The sequence below is a fragment of the Psittacula echo genome (genome assembly GCF_963264785.1).
Source record: "Psittacula echo genome assembly, chromosome: 6".
Taxonomy (NCBI): domain Eukaryota; kingdom Metazoa; phylum Chordata; class Aves; order Psittaciformes; family Psittacidae; genus Psittacula; species Psittacula echo.
In genome coordinates, this window is record NC_137743.1 from 27,664,012 (window position 1) to 27,690,696 (window position 26,685).

Here is a 26,685-nt window from a genome sequence, read left to right on the forward strand (position 1 = left end):
ACAAGACAAGGGGGAATGGCTTTAAGATGACAGATGGGAGACTTAGATTAGATATTAGGAAAAAATTCTTCATTATGAGGATGGTGAAACACTGGAACAGGTTGACCAAAGGAGCTATGGCTGTTTCATCCCTGGCAGTGTTCAAGGCCAGGCTGGATGGGGCTTTGAGCAACTTGGTTTAGTGGAAGGTGTCTCTGCCTATAGCAAGGGGGCTGGAACTAGATGGTCTTTAAGGTCCCATCCAACATAAACCATTCTGTGGTTCTGTGAAAATGCAGCGAGAGGAAGAGAACTAAATCTCAGTCTTCAAGGCATATCTACTCTCCGGATGGCTAAAAATAGACCATTTATTAACATGAAGCCTCATTTCCTTTCTGGGATAATTTCTCCTATGTCCCTTTTACCTTTTTCTGTACAATATTCTGCTACTCTTAACCTCTTAACCTTTTTATCCTTGCTAACAGTTTCCCAGTCTGTGCAGCCTGCCAAAAAGTAGTATGTGCAGAATGTAGTTGGAGACAAAGCATTACAAGTGCATGAGAAATTGTAAATGCTGTGTGCTTTGCTTTCAGGTGCATGAGTTTTCTGTTAAAGTATCTATCTTGCAGGGGTTTGTTTGTAAGAGTTGGCTAAAATAGAAAATAATTGTTGTACAATAGGTATGGAAGGTTATGCTTCTTTTTGATCTAGCTGTTCAAAAGCTGTATGTTAGAGAATGCTAGCCCCTGTGTAGAGTAGAACCACCTATTATAAATCCTCAAATGTCTACTCTCTTTCTCCAAAGAAAAATTTATATAATATGTTCTCACCACCTCCCTAGTGTACTAAATATTTTAGTTGCATGGATCACGCTTTACTGCTCATACAGATCAGCCTGCAAGTTTGGCAATTAAAACTGAGTTTAAGGAATAAAAAGTTCCTTGGTGCTCAAGATTTTGATCTTGTGTCTTAGCCTTAATCTGTTTTTTACAGAAATAGGGAGTAATAAAGTATTCAGTTATAGCAGATGTATGCTAACCTACATGGTATATACGTTTTCAGGTTTTATAGCTGTGTTTTACTTTATTGTGGTTGACACAGTAGTTGGCAATAAATATTTATGGAATTGTTTTCAAAATATGAAGAACAAAGATAACATCAAATAAATTAGCAGGGTTTTTTTCTCCTGGTGATTGCTATAAGTATTCTGTATGGTAATGATTGTAAAGCTTAATCATCCAGAGCATGCAGTGCTGTATTAATAAAAATGTACTCAAACGCTCTTTCTTCTCCAGCAGCAAGGTACTGATCACAGACGTCTCTTGATAATTTGTGACATGTTCTAAGTTCACATTTCAACCAGTCTTTTCCATTGATCTGCAAAATAGGCATTCTCTTTGTGCTAAGACTTACCTAGCATAGGGAATAACAAATCAAATCAAACAATCCCTGTGGATTGCAGCCAGGCAAAGGTTATTTTGGTTGCAGGCGGAAGAATCAGTTGGAACTACCTGTGCATATGTTTGAAGAGTAGAAGTCCTTTCTATAAGATGCTCTGCTTAGCAAATGAAGCATACGCTTACTTCAGCCCTGAAACGCATATTCTGTAGCACGTGGAGCTGGAAGTGGTGAGACTGATATGAGTTAATAATGTGATCAGGATGATTTGCATTACCATAAACCTGCTTCTTCAAGATCAAATTGCTTTAATTGGTTTTAATTAATTGTTTAAATACCTCAAATTGTATCTTTTCTGTGCAGGCTGACTTAACTGTCTTCCCTCAAAGCCAGTACATGATATGGAGATCATTAAATCTGTAAAAAAACCCTCTACACCAAACCCCCTTTAATTTTAGAAGTGAAAAAGTTCAATAATTTAATCTCCATTATTACTTAGTTGCCTTTTTTTCTTTTAATTTTTTTTCTGAGGAAAACAAATAAAAGCCTGCTTGTACAGTTTTATTTAAAATAGGATGACTTTTTGCAAAACTAATGTAAGCTGTAGAATGAAAGGAGACAGTAGTGCAGCACTGGCTTTTTGGGGATGTGTTTGCTTGAGCTGCAACACAAATATTGCGGTGAGCTGTGAGAGGTTCCAGTGTTTCCACTAGTGAAGAAGCAAGCCTCCCACAGACCGGTGAGCAACAGAGCTGTTTGACCTCCTTCAGGAAAGCCTGAGACCTGTCATCCCTGTTGTGAGAAGTCCAGATTTGTTTGGACTGACACAGCAGCGGTAGCTCCCAATGTTTGCTGTGGATGCGGCCAGTTCTGTAGGCCAGCAACAAAACCGGAATGTCGTAAGATAAATAAGGAAGATGGTGGTAGTTGGTAAGCAGGCATTAAAGCTACATAACTACAGATGTTTTCCTAAATTTTCAAACATGGGTAAGCAGCTAACAATCATTTTGCAATTAGAAATTAATGTGTATATATCCAGTGTACCAGATGTTAGCCAGTAGATGATAGATACTTCAAAAAGCACAGTTAATATATTGATGTCTGGTGCTGATGTCAAATTTGTTCTGAAAGGCCAAAATTTGTTAGACATTTTGCCTCCAGCAATGACTAATAAGAAGTACACATAGCATTCTAATATTCCAGCTGTTGTGGTTTAAATTTAAGCCCAGCTAGTAACTCAGAACCACGCAGCCACTCTCTCACTCCCTGCCTTTATCCCCCTGCCGTGCACCTGGAGGGATGGGGAGGAGAATTGAAAGAATGTAAGTCCCATGGGTTGAGATAAGAGCAGTCCAGTAACTAAGGTATAATACAAAAAAATGTTGATGTTTTGTATCTAACTACTGCAATTTAATGTTAGATAGTTCCCGTTTTTCATCTATTTACCCATTATTCCCTGTTTTAAGAGGAAATGTTTAACTTCATCTGTAGGAATAAAGCAAGTTTCTTTTTATGTTTATCCACATTTATGGGTTTTACTTTCATATATCTATAAATATATAAAGGCAAAAATAGAAACTTGTTATCATACTTTTTATAATTTATAGCAGCTATTTAATAGTTATGATAGTATTACAAGTATTCTGGACCTTCACAACAAGTAGGATTGTGACCTTCACCTGCTCTGGCAAGCTGTAACATCATTATATAAATATCAGAGATGGGTTAAACTGAGGTCTGGTTTTACTAGATGCTTATCTTTATTTTGCACTGAGAGTGAAACACTGTGATCAAAACAAATGCTTCATGTTGAAACTAGTCTTCTGTTACCTAATTTGCTGCTCTGTTGCAGGAGAAATACCTTCTTTGTAGTCGTAGAATGACATTCTGAATTACTAAGTTCAACCTGGTCAACAAGTTCCAGATTCTTTGTTAGGAAGCATCTAATCAGATATTTACGAAACAGTATAAATTCTCAGGTTTAGATTGGAAAAAAGCTACAGAATTGATATCTGCATGTTATTTGAAGAAGTAACATGTCAGCTGTGGTAAATGTAAGCCTAAACTTGAGTTCCACACATCTCCCATTTTCTGAACAGTTACCGTCATAAGTTCGTTGAGTTCTGATTTTTATCTAAATGAGGAAAATGCCAAGAAGCAATTAGTGTTGTTGTGTTATTTTAAAATTACTTTTATTTGCTGGAAAATTTGTACTAATTTCAAAATATATCAGAAATCCCTCATTTAGTAAAAATGAAAGTGAGTATTTTTGGATTGTATATTAAAATTGTCTTATGCATGTATTCTGTTGTGTATTTATTATGTTAACATCTGTTTAGGGTTTTTTTACCTGTTTTTTAGTTACCAGAAAATAAATCTTTCAGTAGTGAACTTTTTAACTATGGTGTTCCTACAGGCTGCTCATTTCATTAATCATCGAGAAATTTTCTCTGTATGATTTTTTTTTTTTTTTATAGTAAATATAGCACTTCTTAGATCACTTTAACTTAGCCAAATTTATAGAGGCCCTGAAATACATGCCTTATGTAATTTCCACTTAAAATGTGCAGAGCTCTGCTTATGATTGTCGTACTGGAATAATTTCAAGCATAATTTCTTATATCTATTTTCTATTCCATTGTGAAATGAATTATCAAGCTTCTTGGAGTTTTTAGCCCCCTATAAATGGCTTTCACAGTTTACTTAACCTCCGTGTAATTTCAGCTAAACAGGAAGATGAGTTTTGTTAGGATGCTCTTAGATTTTAATAAACATCTAAAGTGATTTCTAGGTTTTTCTCATATATGGATACTAATGAAATTCTTGCAACCTTATTTTGACCTTTTAGTTACATACTTCTGTTTTAACAGCTGTGAAAAGGTAAACTGTTGTATGAGCTCTTTGAGAAGTGAAGTTCTGCTCTGTTTGGGAGCAGAGCAGCAGGGTTTTTGTTCAAAAACTTTAAAAATGTCTTATTGCCTGCAGTAAACAAGGCAAGATGTGTCAAATCTACTGTAGCATCAATAATACTCGGCATCTAGAAAATTATTAGGAACTTGCTTAGTGCCAGAGAAGTGGAAAATTTGGGTGAAAAATGTATCAATAATATCTTTCATCTTTTTGTGTGTTTGTGTTGACGATGTTGCTGTTTGACAGTTGTTCTTGCAGAATTTTTCCTTATCTTTTGTACTTCAGGAAGCTATAATACTTTAACTTCTTTGGAAAATTCCTTTCAGATTTTACCAGATGTATTTATTGAGTCCTGTCATAATGGCACACTCAGCATTTCAATTACTGCATTGGCAGTATTTTCAAGTTAGGCAAAAAACTGCTAGGTATGAACAACTAAGGATTTTTTACATCATTTTGAAGGTAAGATTTGTCCCTGAAATAGAAACCAAATTTGTTCACTTGCCTCTGAAAAGTGATCTTATTTTTATTCAGTTTATTTGAATTAATTCATTTAAAGTGAAGTGGTATCTTTGAGAGAATGCTTTTAAATGATACCTCTCAGATATTTGGCTGCTTCAGCTGTCTATACTATTTAACTTTGGAAGCATTTTCAGTATGCTTGTTTGTTTAGATTCAGGAACAGATTTTCAGTTAAAATAGGTAAGACTAACTTGTACAGACCTGTACTTTTAAATTCAGTGACCCAAAAAAGGCTGCAAAGTTCTTTGTTAAGTTCTAGCGTTTTTATTTTCTGGGTCTGGTTTTTTTTTTTCAGTACTCTTTTTAAATATCAGAAGATTTGGCTAATGAATGGCTTTCAGAAATAATCATGTAGCTAGCTGAGAAGTGAGAAATTCTTACTGTCAGAAAATGGCAAAGAGGAAAAATAATAATTCTTTACATATGTTTCAGAAAGCGAGATGAAGCTCATTTAAAAATATCCTGGGATACACTTTGTGATATTTAAAATATAGGCTGCTAGAGCACATCTGAAAGAACGTTTATGTGCTCTGCCTGCCTGAAGTCTTTGTGTCCAATTATATATTTGTTAATTAAAATATACATGTATTTGTTCTCTGCAGAAACATGATCAGGGACAAGTTCTATTGGATGTAGTCTTCAAGCATCTCGATTTGACAGAGAGAGATTACTTTGGTTTACAGTTGGCTGATGAATCTACTGATAACCCTGTAAGTTGACTGTTTTATAAATACATTTTTATGAATCATAATCGTATTCTGTGCTCTGTGTCATTGTAAAGAGAACTAAATAGAAGCCATTACAACATTGTGCCATCTTTTCCAACTATGTCATTTGAGTTGATCAGTATCACCTTGTAGCTGTGATAAAACTAAATGTTAATAGTTACAAGTTTGCGTGCTTGGAGTAAAATGTTGAGATCTGTGTTTATGAAATAATGCATTAAAAGGATATTGCTTGTTTTATTGTGCCTGTTTACTAAACTGCATAATCATTCTCTGTTGAGATAAGAAATAGTAACTTTATTTATTTTTTTTTTAATTATGAGGGGGTTTATATTGATCTGTATGGTATTTTTGTTTCTAGCCCAGGTACCTTGTAGCCCTTTCAATAGTGCTGCATATAGTCCACTGTGACAAAGCCTGTCAGCTCATCAACTTAACAGAAAAAGGGACTCCTTTGAAAATGAGTGTTTATGAAAATTGATGTGCTTTAATTGAAAGGAAATTCTGTAGGACTGAAACTTTGTAAATCACTAGTAGAAATTAACAGATCTAGCTGTGATGTTTATTGCAATAGTTATAGCTGTAGGGCTGAGATCATGATTGCTTGAAGAATACTTCCTGAGTAGGAAATAGGAAGTTCTTTTGTAGGTGTCAAATGATCAATACTTGTTATAAAGTGCAATTTAACTAAGTATTATTCTTTATAATACAGTTCCTTATCCAGTTCCCATTATATGTGTTTGTCAGTGATGGGGTCTAAATTTATCTCCCAACTTGTATGTCAAAAGTAGTTTTTGTTCACAAATGGTGCAGAATGTGATCTATAGAGATAAGTGACACTGTAAAGTGTTAATCATTCAGTACCTAAAGTGAATTTCACAAAATAGTTCAACTTTCTTTAATAAGAGCAGATTTCATCTACCGTTGTTTTACTATCAAGAGTGACTGTTCTAAATAGAAGGAATATTTTTTTTTATCTTACTAAAAGGTTGGGTTTTTTCTTTTACCTATTTTTAATGCCTTTTTTTAATGTAGCATAGGAATCAAGAAATCGTAATACAGCCATAATTTTTCTGCCAGAATAGTGAACTACTTGCACATTTCTTTCTTCTCTAGAGCAAACTATTCTTAATTATATTATCTTTCTACATTCTGGTAACATTATTAAAATGAACAGAGCCATATAGCACAGTGGTAGATACTTTAGAGTTTCCTATTGTAATCTTGTGGCTAGTTCTGTTAAGACATTGGCAGACTGGCCTCATTTCATCTTTATATTCTAAACTTTGTTTCCAGGCTGAAAAGACATAGGCATGCTCTAGAAAAGGCTGAATTATTTTTCAACTTTGTTTAAGAAGTATGTAATTGAATATCACTCTATTTCACTCAACATTGAGAAGTTTGTAGTGTTTCTCATTTATCTGAGTTTTCAAAGCTTAGATGTCTAAGCTCTGTTTTTTTTTAGTTTATCTATCTGGAAGCAGCTGAACACAACACTGTAATAGAAGATCTGGGAAAGAGTTAGTCCAAAAGAAGAATGACTTCAGAGCTCTTGATATAAGAACATCCTTTAAAGGTTTTTAGCACATATCTAGTTGATGTGAAAACAATGTGTCGGAGAAATAGAAATATTATGAATATTAGTCATGAAATATTTATGGGTTTGACTAATTCCCTTTTTTTTTCTTTAATATCTGTTTACACTCAGTTCATTTGGACAAAGAAACCAGATTAGATTGACAAATATTCTAGTTACTTCTGAAATAACACAGCAGAATATTGCTGAGATACAGCCAATATGTCAGGAGATAAAGGTGATGGGGGAAAGAGGATTCTACTAATTGAGCTTGAAACATCTATCATTGTGCCTAGACATGGATTTCATAAACTGCACAAGTTTGTTTGTTGGTTTTTGTTTTGGTTTTTTTTTTTTTTTTTTTTGGTAGAATATTAATATCACAGGAAAAGTCAATGCAATAAAGCTGTATACAGCAGGAGTAGAATATTTGGTTAGGGTCTTGGCCTCTGGGTGCCTGGAGCAATGCCGAGAAGGGGGTATTAGTATGTAGTTGGAGTAAGGGTGCAGTGGGATTGAGTGAGTAGGAGCCAATAACACCAAGCTATGCGGTGTGGTCAACATGCTGGATGGAAGTGATGCCACCCAGAGGGACTTTGACAGGCATATGATTCTGTCTTTACAACCAGAAGGAAATGTAAATACAAGCTTTTCTGCTAGGCATTTCAATTTCAGGTTTTATGGATTGACTATAATCTCAAGCAGTATTTCTCACAAAAAAGAAAAATATAAATCCAAGGATTGTCAGTCATATCTGTACATTTATCAGATATATTGGATCATGACCCCTTGCTTAAAGATACGCAAGTATGATTCACCATGTGTTGAAAGATTCTCATATAATATTCGTGTGTATCGCTGGTGGGAGGGTCCTTTATTAAGCCTTTACATGCAGTCTTACAAGTTAATTGATCCTGTTTGAGGTTTTCTCTTTGACATAATGATACTCTTTAAGATGTATCAAACAGCCTCTTTGGTCTCTCTTAAGACATCCTCCACAAGGATAATGCATTTAGATGTAGTCATCATTACTTGTTATTGCTAATGTATAGAATGTCTCATAATTAACTTCAGATCTACAGTGTCTGTCAGATAGGTCAGGTATCTCTCTGTGTTTGCTTCCTCCTCCCCCTCATATGAAAAAAAAAATCAAAAAAAGTCCTGTGATAAAGGTGAGGTAGTTACATGCCATACAGGGTTAGGTCACTGTCACTTCATAGGAACTGTGGCCATATAACTGCTTCCAGAGGCTTGTAGGCTTGCATTGCAAGGCAGGATGAGGAATTGAACAGTATTTATAGCAGAGACACTTCCAAGTTGTGCCAGGGGAGGTTTAGATTGGATATTAGGACAAATTTCTTCACCAAAAGGGTTGTTAAGCATTGGAACAGGCTGCCCAGGGAGTGGTGGTGTCACCATCCTTGGACGTAGTTAAAAGATGTGTAGGTGAGGCCCGCAGGGACATGGTTTCGTGGTGGACTTGGCAGTGCTGGGTTAATGGTTGGACTCGATGATCTTAAAGGTCTTTTCCAGCCTAGTTGATTCTACAAGTTAAGTGAACTATGCTGGTATATGCAGTCTGCTGGGTTGGTGTTGGGGAGTAGTTTAAACAACTTGTAGGCTTTCCAGAGAATCATACTTCTAGCTGAAATTTGCAGCATTGATTTTTGTAAGGATTTTTTCTGTACTTCCCCACAGCAGTCTTCTCCCATAAAGATGGTAAAGATTGGGTGCTGTTTCGTAAAATTGCTGTGTAGTCCTTTCATCCAGTAGGCTGAGTGCTGAGCCTCTGATTTCCAAGATCCCAATTAGCGACTTAGCTAATTCACTCCCTATGTATGTCAGACCTGCAAAATGCAGAGTCAAAAGTACTGGAACTAGTTTAAGGAAATTAACTTCTGAGTTGGGTAAATTAGCCTGCCTCTAGTTCTTCCCTGCTACAGTTTGTTCACCTTAGATAATAATTTTAAAGAGTAGCTGAAGATTGTTAATGACACCATGATTGTGTTATAACCTTTCACAGGCTCATGTGATAATCGGAGAACCAAGTCATAGTTGAATTTAGACCTATAAGAGACAGATTCCTGGACAAGAGAGATTAATCTCAGGGAAGGAAGAACAATAGCAGCTGTTGGTGATTAATGTTGGTGTCTTTCAAAAATCAGTAATAAAACTTTGTATGTCAGTAAGACATTTTGATAAAAGACCAAGTAAAAAGTAATAGAAAAGCAACAATTTCTTGATACTTAAGGCTATAATGTGTACTTCTTTTGTTTATCTAAAGTTGATGTTGTAATTTGTCTCTTTCCAGAGGTGGCTGGATCCAAACAAACCTATCAGGAAACAATTAAAAAGTGAGTACATGTATGTTATTTGGTCAATTCATATATCATTATTATGCTGTTTTTCCAGGGTACCCTGATTAATTAGAAATAACTTTGCTTGATTGCAGGAGGATCTCCTCACAGTTTGAACTTCAGAGTTAAGTTTTTTGTAAGTGACCCAAACAAGCTCCAAGAAGAATATACAAGGTAGGTCTAGTTAATTTAACAGTAAAACATTTTCCTAGAAGGTTTATATTTAAGGGGAAAATTATCAGTAATTTTTTAAGGGATAACATGGAAATTTTGTTTTAAATCATTTTTGTGTCATATTTGCAAGCTTCTAATTTTTGCCTAATAATTACAGATATGAACTATGCAGTTGCACCAAATCAATGTAACAAAAAGCTTCTGTGAATAAATTTACAAATTTATATGCAAAGTGAAGTAACCACGTGAAGAAAATACTACTAAGTAGAAACAGAAAAGGGAAAATAGAGAAGAGAGGAAAAACTTAATCCCACTATTCACCAATGAGTACAAATTTAATTTTATCCTTACTTGTGTTCTCTGTGACTAAAAATAATCCTGAGCTTTCTGCTTTTTCTTCTTGCCTCCCCGTCCCCAGTTTTCTGCTTTACACTAATAAAATTAATCTGTATGTAGTTCTAGCTTGAAGCATGTAAGCTTATTTTGATAGCACTGTGTTGAAGTTTGTTGAAGAAAATTCTCATTGTGAATCAAGATAGAAAGCTTGTGAGTTGCAATTAGTCCCTGAAGAGCTGCCTCAAATTTTCAGTATTCTTAATTAGTTCTCATCTTCTACGTAAGTGGCGTGGTTTGACGGATAGGAATTTTTGAATGTCAGCCATTCTGAAAACAGGTCACCACTGTTCAAAAAACAGTATTTAAATTATTAAGAATAGCTTTAGAAATGTAAGTACCAAAACTGAAAATTTGAGTCCACATTTGTTTATAATTTCTTTCAATTTGTCGTATTTTGGACAAAATTTTACACACATGCAGACAGAATTTACTAAAATGAATCACAGGGATACTGAGTCAGGCTTTGTTTTATTGAAATACTTGCTCTAGAAAAAATGGGCAATTTAGAACATCAGAATAATGAAAAAAGTGTTACTTGAATTGAAGGGCAATATGTAATATTTCGAAGGAGATGGAGGAAACAGTGAATGTTGACTCATATGAAGTAAACACTAGAGAAGAGAGAGAACTGTTTATTTTAAATGGTATTCTGCAAATGCAAAGTTATAAATAAAGTATCCTTTTAGATGAGAAATAATCTGTGGTTGCTGTATCTAGGTCAGCTCTGCTTTTTTTGCTAATAGACATAATTGCCCATGAGAAAACTTGTTTGTATTTGGAATTGTTATAAAGAGAGAGGAGTTATCTATGGGGTTTTTTTTGAGTGAAGTTAGGATGCCATGTCACAAATAGGTATATTAGTGTAATAGGTATTTCCCCCTTCAGAAAAGAAAAGAAACAAAGCACAAACTTGAGGGAATTCCAGCTTAAGCTGAGACCTTTCAGAGATACTCAGTTTTTATAAATTTCATGAAAACAGAGGAATGAGTTGACATACAAGGCAGTATAAATAGATGTGAGGGAAAGGTTCATTGCAAGCTCTTGTCTCACTAGATCTCTGTGAATTCATGTGAGGGAAAGAGATTATAAAGGCCCCAGGTCAGGAAAGGTCAGCAAGAGCTCACTGTGTGTTGGAGAGTTTAGCTTGAGGAATGTGTCTTGGAAGGAAATGAAGCTTTATTAGTTCCGCTCATGGCAGAAGGACTTGATTATTAATGTTGACTCCAGCTAGCAATAATTGTTGTACCCTTTTCTAGATATATCTGTATAAGGAAGATGAAAACACTGTAATGCAGTGCCACCTTCATTGTTTTAGCTGAGTTTGTTGTGCAGGCTGTTTCAGAGCTACATTGCTAAATTGCTATTCTACAGATTTCTTTCACATTTTGCTCAATAATAAGTGAGGCTTCCATGTTCAAACTGGGGTGGTTAGCTAACAAGCTGAAAACCGTGGACAGAAAATGGACTCTGCTTGGTGCTTCTTAGTCATGAGGTCCCTTAAATACCATGGAATATTTCTAATAAAGCATTACACCAAAAAAAGGAAAGTAAAATGGGAGGTGCAGCTACACATACAGAATGCTTTTTGACCTACATTTTTGCAGCCATAAATGTTAACAGGAAAAGTAGGAAAAATTTATTTGTTCAGTGTATTTGTGAAGAGATGCTGAAGCTAAGCATGTGAGGCATGTCGTTTTAATATATAGGATCATAGAAGGCTGGGGTTGGAAAGGACATTAAGAACGTCTAGTACCAATCCCCCTGCCATGGGTAGGGACGCCTGACACTAGGCCATGTTGCCCAAGGCTCTGTCCCACCTGGCCTTAAACACTGCCAGGGATAGAGCATTTACCACTTCTTTGGTCAACCTGTTCCAGTGCCTCACCACCCTCACAGTAAAGAACTTCCTTATATATCTAACCTGAACTTCCCCTGATGTGTCATTTATTGCTTTTTAAACAGGTAAAGAAATTTTCCTTTATTTGTCTCTCTTTTGGTTTCAATATACATTTTTAGGTGGAAAGTAAGAAAATATTTTGAGGTCTCTAAAGCCTGGCTGATCTCTCATTTTAACTTCTTGAAGTTAAGCTTCAACTGAGCTTCTTGCCATTCCGATTAGTTAAAGAACCTCTAGACGGTTTTGTATGAGTTGAGCACATGCGCTAACATGTTTGCTTGTCGGTCTGCAAGTGTCTTCCCACATTTTCTTGCAAACATGGAGTGTTTTACCTTTCCACTATATTTAGCTTGTCAATGATTGTATTTCTGTGTGTGTGTTTGTAAACATTTCTGGGAGTCTTTGAAGTAGGAATTAATCCACTTTCTGAAGACTGTAAAATTATGAGAAGTCATATTATGTGTAATAAAGTGATATGTTTTGATTTTAATTTCTTAGTGCAAGTCAATATTGGGAAATATTTAATGTTTGGTTTTGGTCAAACTTGAACTGTTTTTTATACATAATTTTGATGAGTGTTTATAAGGAGTGGGTACGGCTGACCCTGCTTTTGAATCAGAACTACAAGAAGGAAACCAGGTGATGATGATGATAATAACAATGATGAGGCAGGAGGTCCCAAAACAGCATAAATTTATAAGAAAGCAGGAATGATTAAACTTTCCATTCAGTGCAACTTTTGCTTTTAAATAAAAAGGCATTAGGGCCTAAATTCTCCAGCTGCTTTTATGCTCTATTATAAGGGGTTTTGTTGAAAGCTTAAGCTTCTGCTAACATCCTGCCATCTCAGTAAACCTTGTCTGTTACCCCACTTAAATCTTTGTCAGTGAAGGTTTATGGCAGGTGTGATTTACCACTTGATATGAACATTTATACTTCCTTGAAATGGTCTAAAACCTTCTAGTGAAATATGAAGGAACAAAATTGAATGAAAAAAAGATTCATTCTGAGATGTGAACAAAATATTTGGGTTTTGTTGGAGAAACAAAGGGAATAATTTAGAGGGAAATCTGTTTGCAGTTTAAGATTTGTTGGGTTTTTTAAGTCGTAGTGTTTCTGCTGCTGCTGTTTGGTGGGTGATAGTTCTTGTTTTAAAGTGTTCATCAATTCCTTTTGCTGATTTGAACAAGTAGACATGGGAAGACTTTCTGAATTTCTAAAACAAGCCTTTTTCACGTCATAATTAAAGAAAAATTAAGAAGTTAAGGGAAGTCAGAAGTCATTTCATAGAATAGAATCCACCTTATTTAAGAATGTAGTTCCAGAATACAAAGAGTAATTAATTTCAATGGAACCAGGATAATATCATATAGTTAATGAGAATAAATTTATTTTATCTGCCTAGAGTACAAATCCTTTTTATTAAGGTACTCCCATACACAGATGCAGACTTCAGTTTTTGGTTGCCATATTGCCATTCATCATGAAGACGCTTCTTTTTCTTTGCTTTTTTGTTTTTGGGGTTTTTTTGGGTTTGGTTTTTTTTTTATGTTTAAGTTCAGCACAAATACTTAAAAATAAATCAGGTAGAATGTGACATTTGCAACCATTTAGTGAAATATAATGTAACTTCATAGCCTGTAAATAGTTTAATTTACAAAGCTATATTATTATTTTACTAATCACGTTTAATTTCTTTCACACAGGAGTTTAAGAAATAGCATGCAAAATGTAAAGTTTTAGTTTTGCACTAACTGAAAGCAAAATGCATTAAATTGATGAAAAATTATTAAATAATTGTAATTTTACTTACTGTGGTTTTTGTTTATTTCTTTAAATAAGGTACCAGTATTTTTTGCAAATTAAACAGGACCTTCTTACTGGAAGGTAAGACATTTTTTTTGTGTTAAATATTAAATGGAACTTGAAAAAAATTGAGAAAAAGCTAATGGTGAGGGATTTTACCTTCAAAAAAAATTAAATTATTGTTTATGCAGTGAGAAGTATGTATAATAATTATCTGTCTAGTTTGTTCATAGACTGAAAGATTAGGCTTTCTTAACTGAATTTCATACGCAATAGGTAATTTTAATTTTTTTCTTAATTCAAAAACAAAACAGGTTGCCGTGTCCTTACAATACTGCTGCTCTTCTGGCTTCCTATGCTGTTCAGTGTAAGTATCATTAGTATTCATGTGCATGTTAATACTAAAATACATAAAAAGTAGTATTAATTGGTTTCTAAAGACTGTAGTTTGTATAGCATTATATTGTGATGTTTGTGGGCATGATGCTACTTTTCTCATGATTAAGGTAATATGGTTGGGTTTTTTTTATCTCCCAGCATGTTTTGCTGAATTAGATATGGAAAAAATATTGGTAGCACTCTGCTTCCTTTCTTTAAACCCATGCAGTTAAAAAATGCCAGAATAGCCCTCTTGTATTTCTGTGTTTTATGAAGGTGGAGGAGAGTTCTTAAGAATGATGCTAAAGTGTTTTTTAGATTCGTAAACTTTTTTAACATACCATACAGTGAAGAGAATTCTGGACATATATGGCCCAGAAGTTCAATACCCATTTGGTCAATTTTTAGCTATTCAGTGATGAGATCTGTCTTGAAGACCAAGATTTAGTCTTCTTTCTCTCTTCTCATTTTCCTTCATAAACTGAAATTGCAGTGGGTAAAAAAACCCCACATAACAACCAACTAAGAGACTGTTCAGCACTTAGTTCTTGAAATCTGTGGTTGTCAGAAATTCAGTTTTATAAGCAATGCTGATATATCCATCTATATTCATGTGTTCTTCTTCTATTAAAGATACTTATATGTACATTTAGTATGATGCATACTTTGTATGTACCAGAGAAGTAGTGTCCATGTTAATCTTTTCAGGGAAAAAATGTATAGTAATGTTAATGCAATGTTTTATGTGCGGTTTTGATAGGTGGTCACCTTTTTCTAGATCAATCAATAGAGCAATTTCTCTTAAACAAAGCTCCCAAACTCCAGCTACTGGGAAATAGATATGTACTGCAAGTGCTGTCATGACCCTTAGTGACGTGGTTTAGTGATGGACTTGGTGGAAATGGGGGAATGGTTGGACTTGATGATCTTAAAGGCCATACCAGCCTATCTGGTTATATGGTTCTATGATTCTGTAATGGAGCAGGCGCAATGAAAAGTTTACATTTTTAGCTTTGAAAAATGCAATATGTTTATTTTTATAATATTGTAGAAGTGGTGGGTATGTGCAGTTCATTGTAGTTACGTTTATATGACAGACTCTGCTGCACTTAAGTTTTTCAATGTGCAGACCTCTAATGATTTTCTGTGCTGCCTATTGCTAAACTCTGTGTTTAGGTCTCAGGGTTCTATATATAGGTAGATATATAGGTAAATATATATAGGATATATATAATACAGGATTTTATATATAGGTAAATAGAAGATGTATATCTCAGTCCCATAATCTCTGTAGTAGATTGTAGCAAGGCAGGCACTCTGTTATGAAACCCAGCACAATTTTCCAGTTTTTAAATTATTTAAAATAGGATCTGTTTCTGTTGATGAACTACCCAGCATTCTTTCCTGCTTTTCGTTTCCTCCCACTCTGTGAGCGCCTTCATTCCTCTTGCCAGTTCTTCCATGCTCCATAAAAGTGTCAGTCCTAGGACCTCACGTCATGCTGTGTTGCTGCGAACTTCCCAGTTTTCACGTTGTGTTACTTATCTGTCACTGTAGATCTGTTACGTGGATTGCAGATGCTTAAAGCTGAATTTCTTTCATTGTAGTTAGAAAGCCTCAAACCCTGTATTTTTAGCAAATGGTATTTGTGTGTGTTTTTCTGACAACAAATGTGATTTTTAGTTTGTCTTAAAATTTGAAGAAAGTGTAAGAATTATGTATACACACTTTTTAGTAGTTTCAAGTAAAGTTTTCTAGTAGTTTCAATGTAGGTGTATGTATGTGTACTTTTTTCCATGCATATTATTGAATGTGCAAAAAATAGTTTACAAATGGTTCTTAATATATCTTAGTACAAAGTGAGTTGGTGGGTTTTGCAGGTCCTAATGAAGATATGTAGCAATTGTGATGTTAACAATATATATATTATATAATTATACGAAAGCAAGCAAAGGTGAAAAAAAAAAGAAAAAAATACCTTCAGATATATAGTTAGTGCTAGCCATTATGACAGCATTCATGAATTTGTGTATTAAAAATTTAACACTTTATAAACTTCCTTCATAAGTAACTACTCAAAGCTCTCTTTAAATATCATGAGAATGTGAGTGTGTATTCAAAAGGGAAGAAAGGAGTACAAATGTCTTCTCTATTTTTGTTTGCTGTAGATCATAAAGTATGCGGGAGCAGACTTGTGAATTTTCGGGGCATTGCACGGTGCCAAGTATATCAGTGATAAACAATAATCTCTCTTTTTAATATTTTAGCCGAGCTGGGAGACTACAACCATACAGAAAACTTGCCAGGCTACCTCTCAGACTATTCTTTCATCCCTAGCCAGCCTCAAGACTTTGAAAAAGAAATAGCAAAATTACATCAGCAGCACATGTAAGGATTAACAGCAGAAGATATTGACTGACTTTGTCAAATCCTGACTGCTGGTTCTGTTCTATTGCTAAAAGAAAATGAGTATTTTGTCTTAAAGGTTTCTGGGGTTTTTTTGTTATTTGGTATATTTTCTTCTTAAGTGTATGTTTAATGTGGAGTTTTCATGTAGATAGTCTCTATAATGTACCATTAGTACTCTGCACAGATAGAATATTTATGACAGAATGACAGGGAAAATAAATGGAAAAATTAACATGTTAAAGGTACTAAACCCAGTATTTGTATGACACAGGATATTACATTAGTAGGACGTAATTTCTTTGAGGTTTTGTTTGGTTTTGTTTATTTTTCCACAGTGTTTGAGAATGACTTGTGCCGAAAGGCTTAGTTTTCATGGTACTCTCACTAGTAAGCAAGAGTTACTTTAGAAGTAACGAAGTCCTTTTCTTCAGTATCTGCACTTTCCTGTATGCAAGTCTGTGACCTTTTAGTAAAGAGGAAAAGGCAATGAAGCAATGGAAATTTTTTTTTTTTTTTAGTGTGTAACATTGTGGTACTTTTTCAGTGATAGTTGCTTGGTATTTCAGAACTTACGTGCTTTTTGTTACAGTTAAGTTTAACAAAATGTAAGCTATGTTCACAAAAACATTTGCTTAATTGAGGCATAATTTTGGTTTTAGAAACTACTGAATATTATGTTACCTTTAAGTCAATGGCTTAGCAAATCTTGTTTAGTGGGGTAAAGAAATTTAAAGTGACTTGCTGGTAAATTGAACTTTAAGGGTGAATCTTGGATAGAAATTGCTGATACCAATACAAAATACAGGACTGCAAAAGTGATTTCCACATTCTAGAGCTCCACAGACATTTAAATGATACAGTGCATTAGAATCAAAACGTGTGCATTTACAAGCTGTGTGGTGGACTATAGTCAAGACTTTGTCTACGCAAAGTTGGGTTTTTTCTGTTAAAAAGGCTTTTAACCTGAGCAGAGGTTTTTTGTTTGTTTGTTTGGGTTTTTTTTTTCTCTTAAAAATTTGGGGTTATAGTCTATATATGTCAAGAAAGGAAATTCAAATTTCAGGGTTGGGGTAAAAGTCATAAAAAAAATGCAGATTTTGAGCTCACTAGGCAGCCTGATGTGGGGGATGTGTTACAACGTTTCTGATTTAGCTTCTTTCTTTCAGAGGACTGTCTCCTGCAGAAGCAGAGTTCAGTTATCTCAATACAGCACGTACCTTAGAACTTTATGGAGTTGAATTGCACTATGCTAGGGTAAGTTTAGATGAACTAGTGTTGAAATGTAAAAATGGCTTCCTCTGAGATTTATGGGAAAATAAATATTTATTTTTAGTAAGTTTTTCTGGCCGCTGCTTACTAGAGAAAAAAATGAAAATAATATCTTATTAGGTAACTAACTGTGATTTACTTATTTTGGTAGCTGCTGCTTCACTCTAGTGAAGGTATTTCTTTGCTTAAATCTGGGCTTAGTTGTATACATGTTATTCAGGTTGAGCCTTTTTGACCTGAATGCCAGTTCAGTTGGCTACAGGTGAATAAGAAAAATGTACTTGTTGAATGTGCTTTTGGTATTTACAGTTCTGTCAGCTTTGAAAAATAATTAATCTGGTTCCTATTAGAACCAAATTATAAATCATTTGCTTTATATAATATGAACTGTTAATACAAAGTGAGGTGCTATAATTTCATATAATATCAGTTACATCTGGTGAAGCAAGTCACTCAAGGTCTTGACTCGAACAAGCTTAACCTGTCAGTACAGTGCTATCATTTCTGCAAAGCTTCTAAATATGTTTCTTTTTTAGTAACTAAGATACCTTTGTTTTTTAAATATTCTTGTCCTACTTCGTAAGGTTAAAGAAACAGGTAACAGAATTTGAAATTAATTATTTCAAATAGGGTCTGTTTCTGTCGATGAACTACCCAGACTTCTTTCCTGCCTCCCTTTCCTTGATTATCTTTCCACTCCATGAGTGCCTTCATTCCTCTTGTCCATTCTTCCATGCTCCATAAAAGTGTCAGTAGGCCTGCCCAGGACCCCACATCATGCTGTGTTGCTGAGAACTTTCCAGTTTTCACATGCTGTGTTACTTATGTAGCACTGTAGATCTGTTACATGGATTGCAGTTATTTAAAGCTGATTTTTTTTAATTATTGTTATAATCACACTGCTGTCTATATCCTACTAATATTGTACACATACAAAGAAATATATAGCAGGTGTTTGATTAGAGTACAGAGATATTTCAGGGAAAATGTGCTATTTAAATATGCTTACAATACTGTTTGTTTTAGAATCTCTCCTCTCTCTGTTCTGAGATTACAATTTCATTTCAGGTAGGAATTTAAGTTGCTGGTTGCTTTTAGTGTAGCGAATCTCAAGCCAGTCTCTTAGTACTGTTGTTTGTAATGAACTGTTAGGATACTCTATAGTATGTATTTATTCAAAGTTGGTGGGAGACAGAAGATGTAGCTTAAGAAATTAGAATTCTGTGGTAGTGTATAAAGAACTGGGAGCAAACATTCGGCCTTGTCCTAAATAGTAATGAATAATTCTTTCTTGTCTAATTAAAACATATTTCCTTCCATGTTAATTGAGATGTGTTGTACTATGGTAATTATGTATTTAGAGAGCGAGATGAGTATGAATGTATATGAGGTTTCAAATATTTATATTGTTCTTCAAGTAATTTTCTCTTTTCTTTTAAAGGATCAGAGTAACAATGAAATAATGATTGGAGTGATGTCAGGTGGAATACTTATTTTTAAGAACAGAGTACGAATTAACACTTTTCAGTGGTAAGGACAGCTGTTCAAGCTAATAGTTTTTTGTTTAGTGTTTCTCAAGATATATTTTTACCATTGTCATATCACATGCTTTAAAAAAAGAGTGAAACTTCATTGTAACGTATCAAGTTGAAATGATTAAACTTATGCTGTGAGATGGGTAATTTTATGATGGGGTTTTGTCTTGTTTTGCATGCTGTGCTGTTAAATGTTTGTGGTGCAAACTGTAATGAATTTTAATACAGTTTTTCTTCAGGAGTTTGTAAGCATACTTTGTTTAATTTACTGTATAGCCAGGGCCAGTGTTATGGTCTGTCTCGCAGTCTTTAAAGAGACAACTGATCTTAAAAATGCTAGCCTGGAGAGTGCTTACTCTTATCTGTTTTGTCACATGCCATTTAATTGCGCTGTGTGTGTTAATTTTAATATAGGTATGGTACTTGAGGATAACTGAGGTAGAGCATTCAGAACATTGTCATCTCTTCATCCACAGATAACCGTTCTCATGATAAGAATCAAAAAAGTGTGTTTATTCCAATGCTGTAATTTATTTCTCTTGTAACTAAAATAATTTTAAAAGCTGTTCTATAAACACAGGGGTTATCCTCATTAAATATATTACTCGAGTTATTAGTCTTTTTAAGTTGGGATCCTGTTCTTATTTATACACATAAGAAGGGAAAAGATCTAAAAGAAATTCTGTTCTGCACTATAAGTTCTGTAGTACTCGACAGAAGTTCTGTTACCTTCTCCAATGCTTTTTTTTTGTTCCCTCAGAAGTAACCTTCCCTTGGTTTCATTTGTCTGCCTTGGAATCCACTTTGACAGCCTTACTTATTACGTATGTTGTAGAGTATGCTATAACAGCATTCTGAGTGGACGAAGTCAGCCATATGAAATTATCAAAATAGACATTAGTTCATGAGGCACAAAAGCTGTTCACTCTAGAAAAATAATGAAACATTTTGCCTTTTCATTTGCTACTGGCGTGTGTGCTTGGACAATGCAGCCCTGGACTTTAGAATTCTAAGGTTCTTGGCTGGTCTGTAATCTTTGTATAAACAAATTAAATTGATTACCACAATTGAAACTGGAAAAACTCTCCTCTGAGTTCAAACTGGTAAGAGCAGTTGAAATCCTTGGGTTTTGCTTGTTTTCTGTTAACACGGTAAGATCCATTACGTATGGTTAGTGACCTGTTTTCTCTTAGTAAGTTCCCTTGCAGAGATGCAAGATGTTAGTCACAGTCTCGGTCTTACCTGCAACCCAAGGAATTTCTGCAACATTCTGGTTTTCTGTGCTAAGCTCAGTCTCGAGTGTTGTAGGATGCTATGTATTTTGTGGTTTACCATGTCGACAGTGTGAATGGTCAAATTTCAGTGGATTTTTTGAGAGAAATTAAAAAAGAGCTATGGCATAGCATGTTATCCACAGACAGATATAGCTGAACATGATAAACATTTGCCTGTAAGCATTCAAGGAAAAGTAAGCCTGAGGCAGTTACAGAGCATGTAAATTTTCAGTGTCCATGGTTACTTGGATAAATTAAAACTAGATCATGCAATGGGAGGTTTGAAACTACTGTACTACTCAAGTCAGACCTGCCTTTGTATTGGTGACACATAATAAGAAAGATTCCTTTCATCTGGTAAGAGTTCTGAAGTGTTAGAGCCGTTTTTGGGTTAAGGCTGCTTTATAAATGCAATACTGTACTAATCAGGAAGATTTTAATTCAGGCTGCTTTTACTGCTGTTATTTTTGGGAAAACAGTAATAGTAGAAATCCGTTCTATAAAACACACCGGTAAATTACTGAGTGCGTACACTGTAAGTCATAATTAAGCTACATGCCCCTACTGGAAGCTAGAGGTTTCTGTGAGCTCTGCTTTATATTGTTTGTATGACGAGAATGCTGATCTAAATTCTTAGTGTGGTTTTGTGTGTGTGTGTAATTACTTAAACAGTTCTTCTTTGTGTTCAACTATATCAGCTGACATGAGGGATATTAATTTCTTCCTGTGAATGCTATAGTACCAACATAAAAAAAAAATAGAACCAAACCACACCCCCTCCGCCTTGTCCTATTATAGGCTTTCTTTTTCTATGAGTAATAATCTGAAATGTCAGTTCTTGCAATATAGCTCAATAGCAGACCTATTACCTTTCCTTTTTATCCATAGTCAGGCAGCTGCTCCAGTGATATCAGTACTGATACTTTTTCTTCTCACTTCCATTTACTCTTGCTCCTGTGCACCTGAAGCTGTGTAATGTCTTCCCAGTGCTTTATGGCTACAGTGAATGTTTAGATACCCCTTTTTCAGTACTCGTGAGCTGAGTTTTGAGACAAGTGAGAGGATAGGCACACATGTATGTGAGAAGAAATAAAGGTTTAACTGTATAGCTCAGAAGAATTGAGTAAAATGTCTTTATCCTCTCCCTCTTCATTTGATATTATATCTAAATTGCATATTATGGACCTTATTATCCTGGAGAGAAATGAAACAGGAGGGAGACAAGGCAGGAGTAAGGCAAAACAAAAGAGACTGCCTTGTATCCAGTGTGTCCTAATTTGATCTTCCTGTATTTTGGGTAATTTCTTATTTCCCCAGACTGTGGGAATCCAGGGAGTAGATATTGCCTTTGAAATGCATGGAGTACCTCAGCCTTTCCTGTATCACTAGATCACCTATTTACCAGTGGAGACAGGCTTTCCTCTGTGTCTTTTCTGTGGTCTGTGTACACTTTGAAAGCTTTGTTGCCTTTTACATCCATTGCCAGTTGTAACTGCAGTTGAATTTTGGATTTCCTAGTTTTTTCCTTGGATGCCTAGGTGGTACTTCTGTGTTCCTTCTTGGTCATTTGATCCTGCTTCCACATCCTGTACACTTTCTTTTGTGTTCTAGTCAGCAGTTCAGAGTTTATCCAGGTTGGCTTCCTCACATACTGGCGTATTTTCTAGTACGTCAGGATTGTTCTGGATTGAAAAGATTGTCCTTTAAGACTGTCCTTTAAGAACTCTCCTCAGTTCCTGTGTCTCAAAAGGCAGCTTCCAAGGGATTTTACCTACTAAAGCTCTAAGCAAGCTGGAATTTCTGCTTCTGAACTCCACAGTGGTTTAGTTTATTGATCCCTCCTCACTGCCCTCAGGATCTTTAGTTTTACTGTCTCACAGCTGCTGGAGCAAAGTTTGTGTTTGCTGTATCTGGACAGTCCTTCCTTGTTTGTGAGTTGTGCTACCAAGAGCATCTTTGCTAGCTGACCAGTCCAAAATCTGTTTCAAAGAAGTCTTGGACAAGAAGTTTGCTGGATTGTTTGTGTCCTGCCTTATCATCCTCCTAGTGTGGGAGGGTTGGTGAAGTCCCTAGTGAGAACCGGGGCTTGATATCATGAGACTTCTTCCATGTGTTTGAGTACAGTCTTCACTTTAGATAAAGACCTTTACATATCTCTTCATTTAAAAGATGTATCTTATGATTTAGGATGTCTGAGGTGACTGGAAAATCATACCAGGAAAATACTTTTTTATGCCTGCTTGTTCTTACCCTTTTCTTTGGATATGCACCATTGCCAAGAGTTGGAGAAGGAAAACACAGGCAGACATGCATTTGCTTTGAGTGGGTATGGATATTCTTACTTAATGACTAGCAGGGTGTTAGCAGTGCATATGAACTCACTGTTATCTGCTGTATTTTTTTTTTTTAATAGCTGAGATTCAGCTTTGCTGAGTCATTTCTTTGTACTTGAACAGTGACTCTTGCAGGTTGAGTTAGACCTTATTTGCTCATGTTACAGTTTTGAGTCCATTCAAAATGCTTCCAGGCTTAAAAGGCAGCTGACCTCACTGCCTAAATTATGGGGTAAGATTAAAAACCAGTATGTATAGTTTCCATCCTTATCATACTCCCGGAATCTGTAAATCACCAAAGGCAGTTATTTCTTTAGCACAAGAGGGAAAACAAAGAGTAAAAGTTAGTAATATGTTTTTATAAACAGAATAATTTTGATTTATTGTCAGGTTTTCTGTTGGCATGCTAAGCACATCTGAGATGTTGTAGAGCATGTGCAGTTCAGTTTTCAGAAAAGGTATATGTTACAATGTTCTTTTAATTGCTCTGTACTCAAAAATTTTGGAAAATTAATCATGACCTACTTCTGGCTAACTGCAGCCTAAATAGCCTCATAAATGTTTTTTTCTGTTTATTTCCACAGTCGGACTGCTATAATCATAGAATCGTCTTGGTCGGAAGGGACCTTAAAGGTCATCTAGTTCCAACCTCTCCCTGCCATGGGCAGGGACGTTAGTCCCTAGTCACTAGTGTTCATCCCATCCAGCAAATTTAGGACTTGTCCCTAATTATTCTTAAGTGATTATTTGTCAGAGGAAGTGCTAAGAAAATTGCTGCACTGCTTGCTTTTTTTTTTTTTCTTTTTTATATCTAATGGCAAAGCTAGGAAAGAAAAGATAAATAGGAAAGGATTTCAATAAGCATAATATAGAGGCTTATATTCACAGACTCCTTGTATGTTATTGGAGGTAGAAACTCCCTCAATGAATTAGGACATACAAGTTAGGTTCCTCTCTGAATAATCCCCTGGAGAAAAATGTAGCCATTTGCTTTACTTGAGAAAATTCTATGTATCTATTTCTATATAAAGATATCCAACTTAGATGTCAGTGTTTTGATTCTCATCCTTCCTAGTCCAGAGGATTTTTTATTCAGTAAGGTGATTAATATGCAAGTAATAATTCCAGTCATTATTAATGTCCCTGTATATTCTTCATTAATAAGTTTATTATGAAAATTGTAGCACTGTCTTCACTGATGTGTTGGGTTTTTTTTTAATTATGGGGTTGGTTTTGGTTTGTTTTTGTTTTTTGTTTTTGTTTGTTTGTTTGTTTTTGTTTTTGTTTTTGTGGGGTTTTTTTGTTTGGTTTTTTTGGTTTTTGTCTTTTTGGCTTTTTTTTTTTTTTTTTGGGGGGGGGGTGTCTTTTGTTTTGTTTGGTTGGTTTTTTTCTTTTCTTTCTTTGTTTTGTAGCTTTACCGAAGCCCATATAATAATAGCTTGAAGTACAGGTACCATCAGATTACAGTTCAGATTAGTAAGGGTGCTCTGTATAAACATGCTGTCTAAAACGTTGATTGGAACTTCTGAAGAGTTTGCAGTGTAATTTCCTGCAAGGTAGCTGTGTGATCCAGATTCTCTTTTGCTTTGAGTTTCATGACAATTGTCAGCGAAATCTCCTTTGAGTGACCAAAATAACACTTCTCTATATTTAATAAAAGATGCACATTATTTTAATATTGCATTTCTTTGAAAAAGTATGTAATTAGATTGTGATGGAAATATGGCCTGTCTTTTCCCATTTAGCATAACTAGCATTGCAGTAACCATGCAAAATTGTCTGGAGTTCCTGTCAGCATCTCATATGTTTATAGATAACCTACAGGACGAAAGGATCTGTAGGCTGATTTTTCCCTGTCATGTGATATTTTAAATGTTTTTTCCTCCTTATAGTGTGATAATCTTTTTTCTTTGTTTTTAACTTGATAAATACCAAGATTGCAAGTCCTTTTCTCCATGCTTTTATCTTTTCCTAGCTGTTTTACTAAAACAAGTTCTGGTTATATTTAAAGGCATATAAGAACCTAGAGAAAGAATGTCTTTCAGGAATCATGTGAAGTTGAAAGTATTTTTTTCATATTTTAAAGGAAAATGAAAGCTGTCTCAGAAAAGAGAACATCTGGTTGGAATGACCTGGGGATAGAACAGCTCTTTGGAACTGAGAAAAGATGTTTAAATTAGCAACTGTCTTGGGTTTAGGATGGAAATAAGGGAGTTTGATAAATGACTTAAATATAGGGCTTACAAATTTCAGATTATACAAGCTATTTTATATAATCTTTGATACTTAATTTTTTGTCTTTGGAAATTGAATGAAATCTGTTCTCTCTGGAAAGTGTATTTTCAGTAGGTGTATTTAAGCCTTTAACCATGACTCAGTATATTAAGTGTTTAAATACTGTGGTTTTATTTTTCATTTAGGTTGAAGATTGTAAAAATTTCTTTTAAGTGCAAGCAGTTTTTTATTCAACTTAGGAAAGAATTGGTGAGTACTGCTTTAAATATCACAAAAAATGAGAGCAATGAAATCACTCCATACCACATGCCTGCATTATACTGGCTGATACTATGTTGATTCTTGCCTTTATCGGCAATTTAAAGTTCAGTTTCACCAACCTTCTGGCTATTTCAGTTGTCAAGTGGACCATTACAGTGCTTCATATGACTTCGTTTTTCCATTTGATTTGCCTTATATTTTAGGTATGTTTAGTTTTACATTTGTATACAGGAAATGTAACTTGCTTATATGAGACAAACATTGAAAAGGTTGAAAGTAAATCAATGTTAAATTTAAATTCCAGAAGAAACCAAATTAAAACTAAAGGTAATTCTTAATGCTGCTTTAGTTGTGCATATGCTTGTAAGAAAATGTTTCATTAAAACATGCTGATTTGCAGTATTCAGATTTAGTAATACAAGTTGGCCATATTACTTGTATTTAAACAGAAGAGGTAAGAAAGTCTTTGTAGTTTTATATTACATATGGCAATATTTTATGCTTACTTCTAAGTTTGGGGGAAAAGTTGAAGCTTTCTGTGAAGAATGTGTGTATTTTCACTGCTTGTGGTGTGTGTTTGCTACCCTGTGAAGTACCACAGGACCACTGCACATTTAATTCTGCAAGAAATAGATTGTTCCATGCCTCCAAGAGATTAGTCTAAACCCAATACAGTCATATCACTGGGAAAAGATGGAGAAATTAATTAAAAATATGACTATGTGATTAACTCATCAGATTAGTTAGAAGGTTTTGTACAGTTCTTACAGCTTAGAGGATTTGAAGATGTGAAATGCAGACTTACTGACTAGATAAAAAAGGTGTATTCTAGCCAGAAATACATCCTGAGTATTATAGGACTATTCCAGATTGAGAGACAATATGGTTAAACAAGAAAAATGTAAGGAGGAAATACCTGTTATGTCAGATCAGGGTAATGGCTGGTGACTAGTACTGGTATTGAAAATAGGAGTCAGGTGTATCCCTTAAAAGCAGATTCTTTAAAATGAGGCCCAGGAGTTTGCAGTTTTCACAAATAGAACTACCTGGTCACATGCAGAGACCTTGTTCTGAATTAGTTAGTGGTAGAGGTTTAACCTGTGTGCCTTGGAATAGTGTGAGGAGTTATCAGTTCAGAAGTAGAATCAGACGAGTTAGAGGATTTTGGAGTAATTCTGTGTAGAAAGAAATGAATTTTGGATATTACATGAAATAAATGGGAGTACCTGTAAATGTGAGGAAAAAAAAAAA

The 26,685-nt window shown here is 34.9% G+C and overlaps 1 protein-coding gene across 7 annotated transcripts in view; it reads left to right on the top strand.

Annotated features, from left to right (window-relative positions):
• Positions 1-26,685, top strand: part of PTPN4 (protein tyrosine phosphatase non-receptor type 4) — a 114,757-nt gene that overhangs the window by 45,169 nt on the left and 42,903 nt on the right. For 6 of the 7 annotated variants that reach the window (XR_013957243.1, XR_013957244.1, XM_080621822.1 and 3 more), the window contains exons 3-11: positions 5,412-5,519; positions 9,422-9,464; positions 9,563-9,641; positions 13,777-13,821; positions 14,055-14,107; positions 16,386-16,506; positions 17,694-17,781; positions 19,238-19,326; positions 25,359-25,422. Coding sequence is in view for 5 of the 7 variants with exons in the window: in XM_080621822.1 (XP_080477948.1) it covers positions 5,412-5,519; positions 9,422-9,464; positions 9,563-9,641; positions 13,777-13,821; positions 14,055-14,107; positions 16,386-16,506; positions 17,694-17,781; positions 19,238-19,326; positions 25,359-25,422 (690 nt within the window). In the remaining 2 variants the exon portion in view is untranslated. The remainder of the gene's footprint in view (positions 1-5,411; positions 5,520-9,421; positions 9,465-9,562; positions 9,642-13,776; positions 13,822-14,054; positions 14,108-16,385; positions 16,507-17,693; positions 17,782-19,237; positions 19,327-25,358; positions 25,423-26,685) is intronic. The other variant, XM_080621823.1, reaches the window with a different exon arrangement.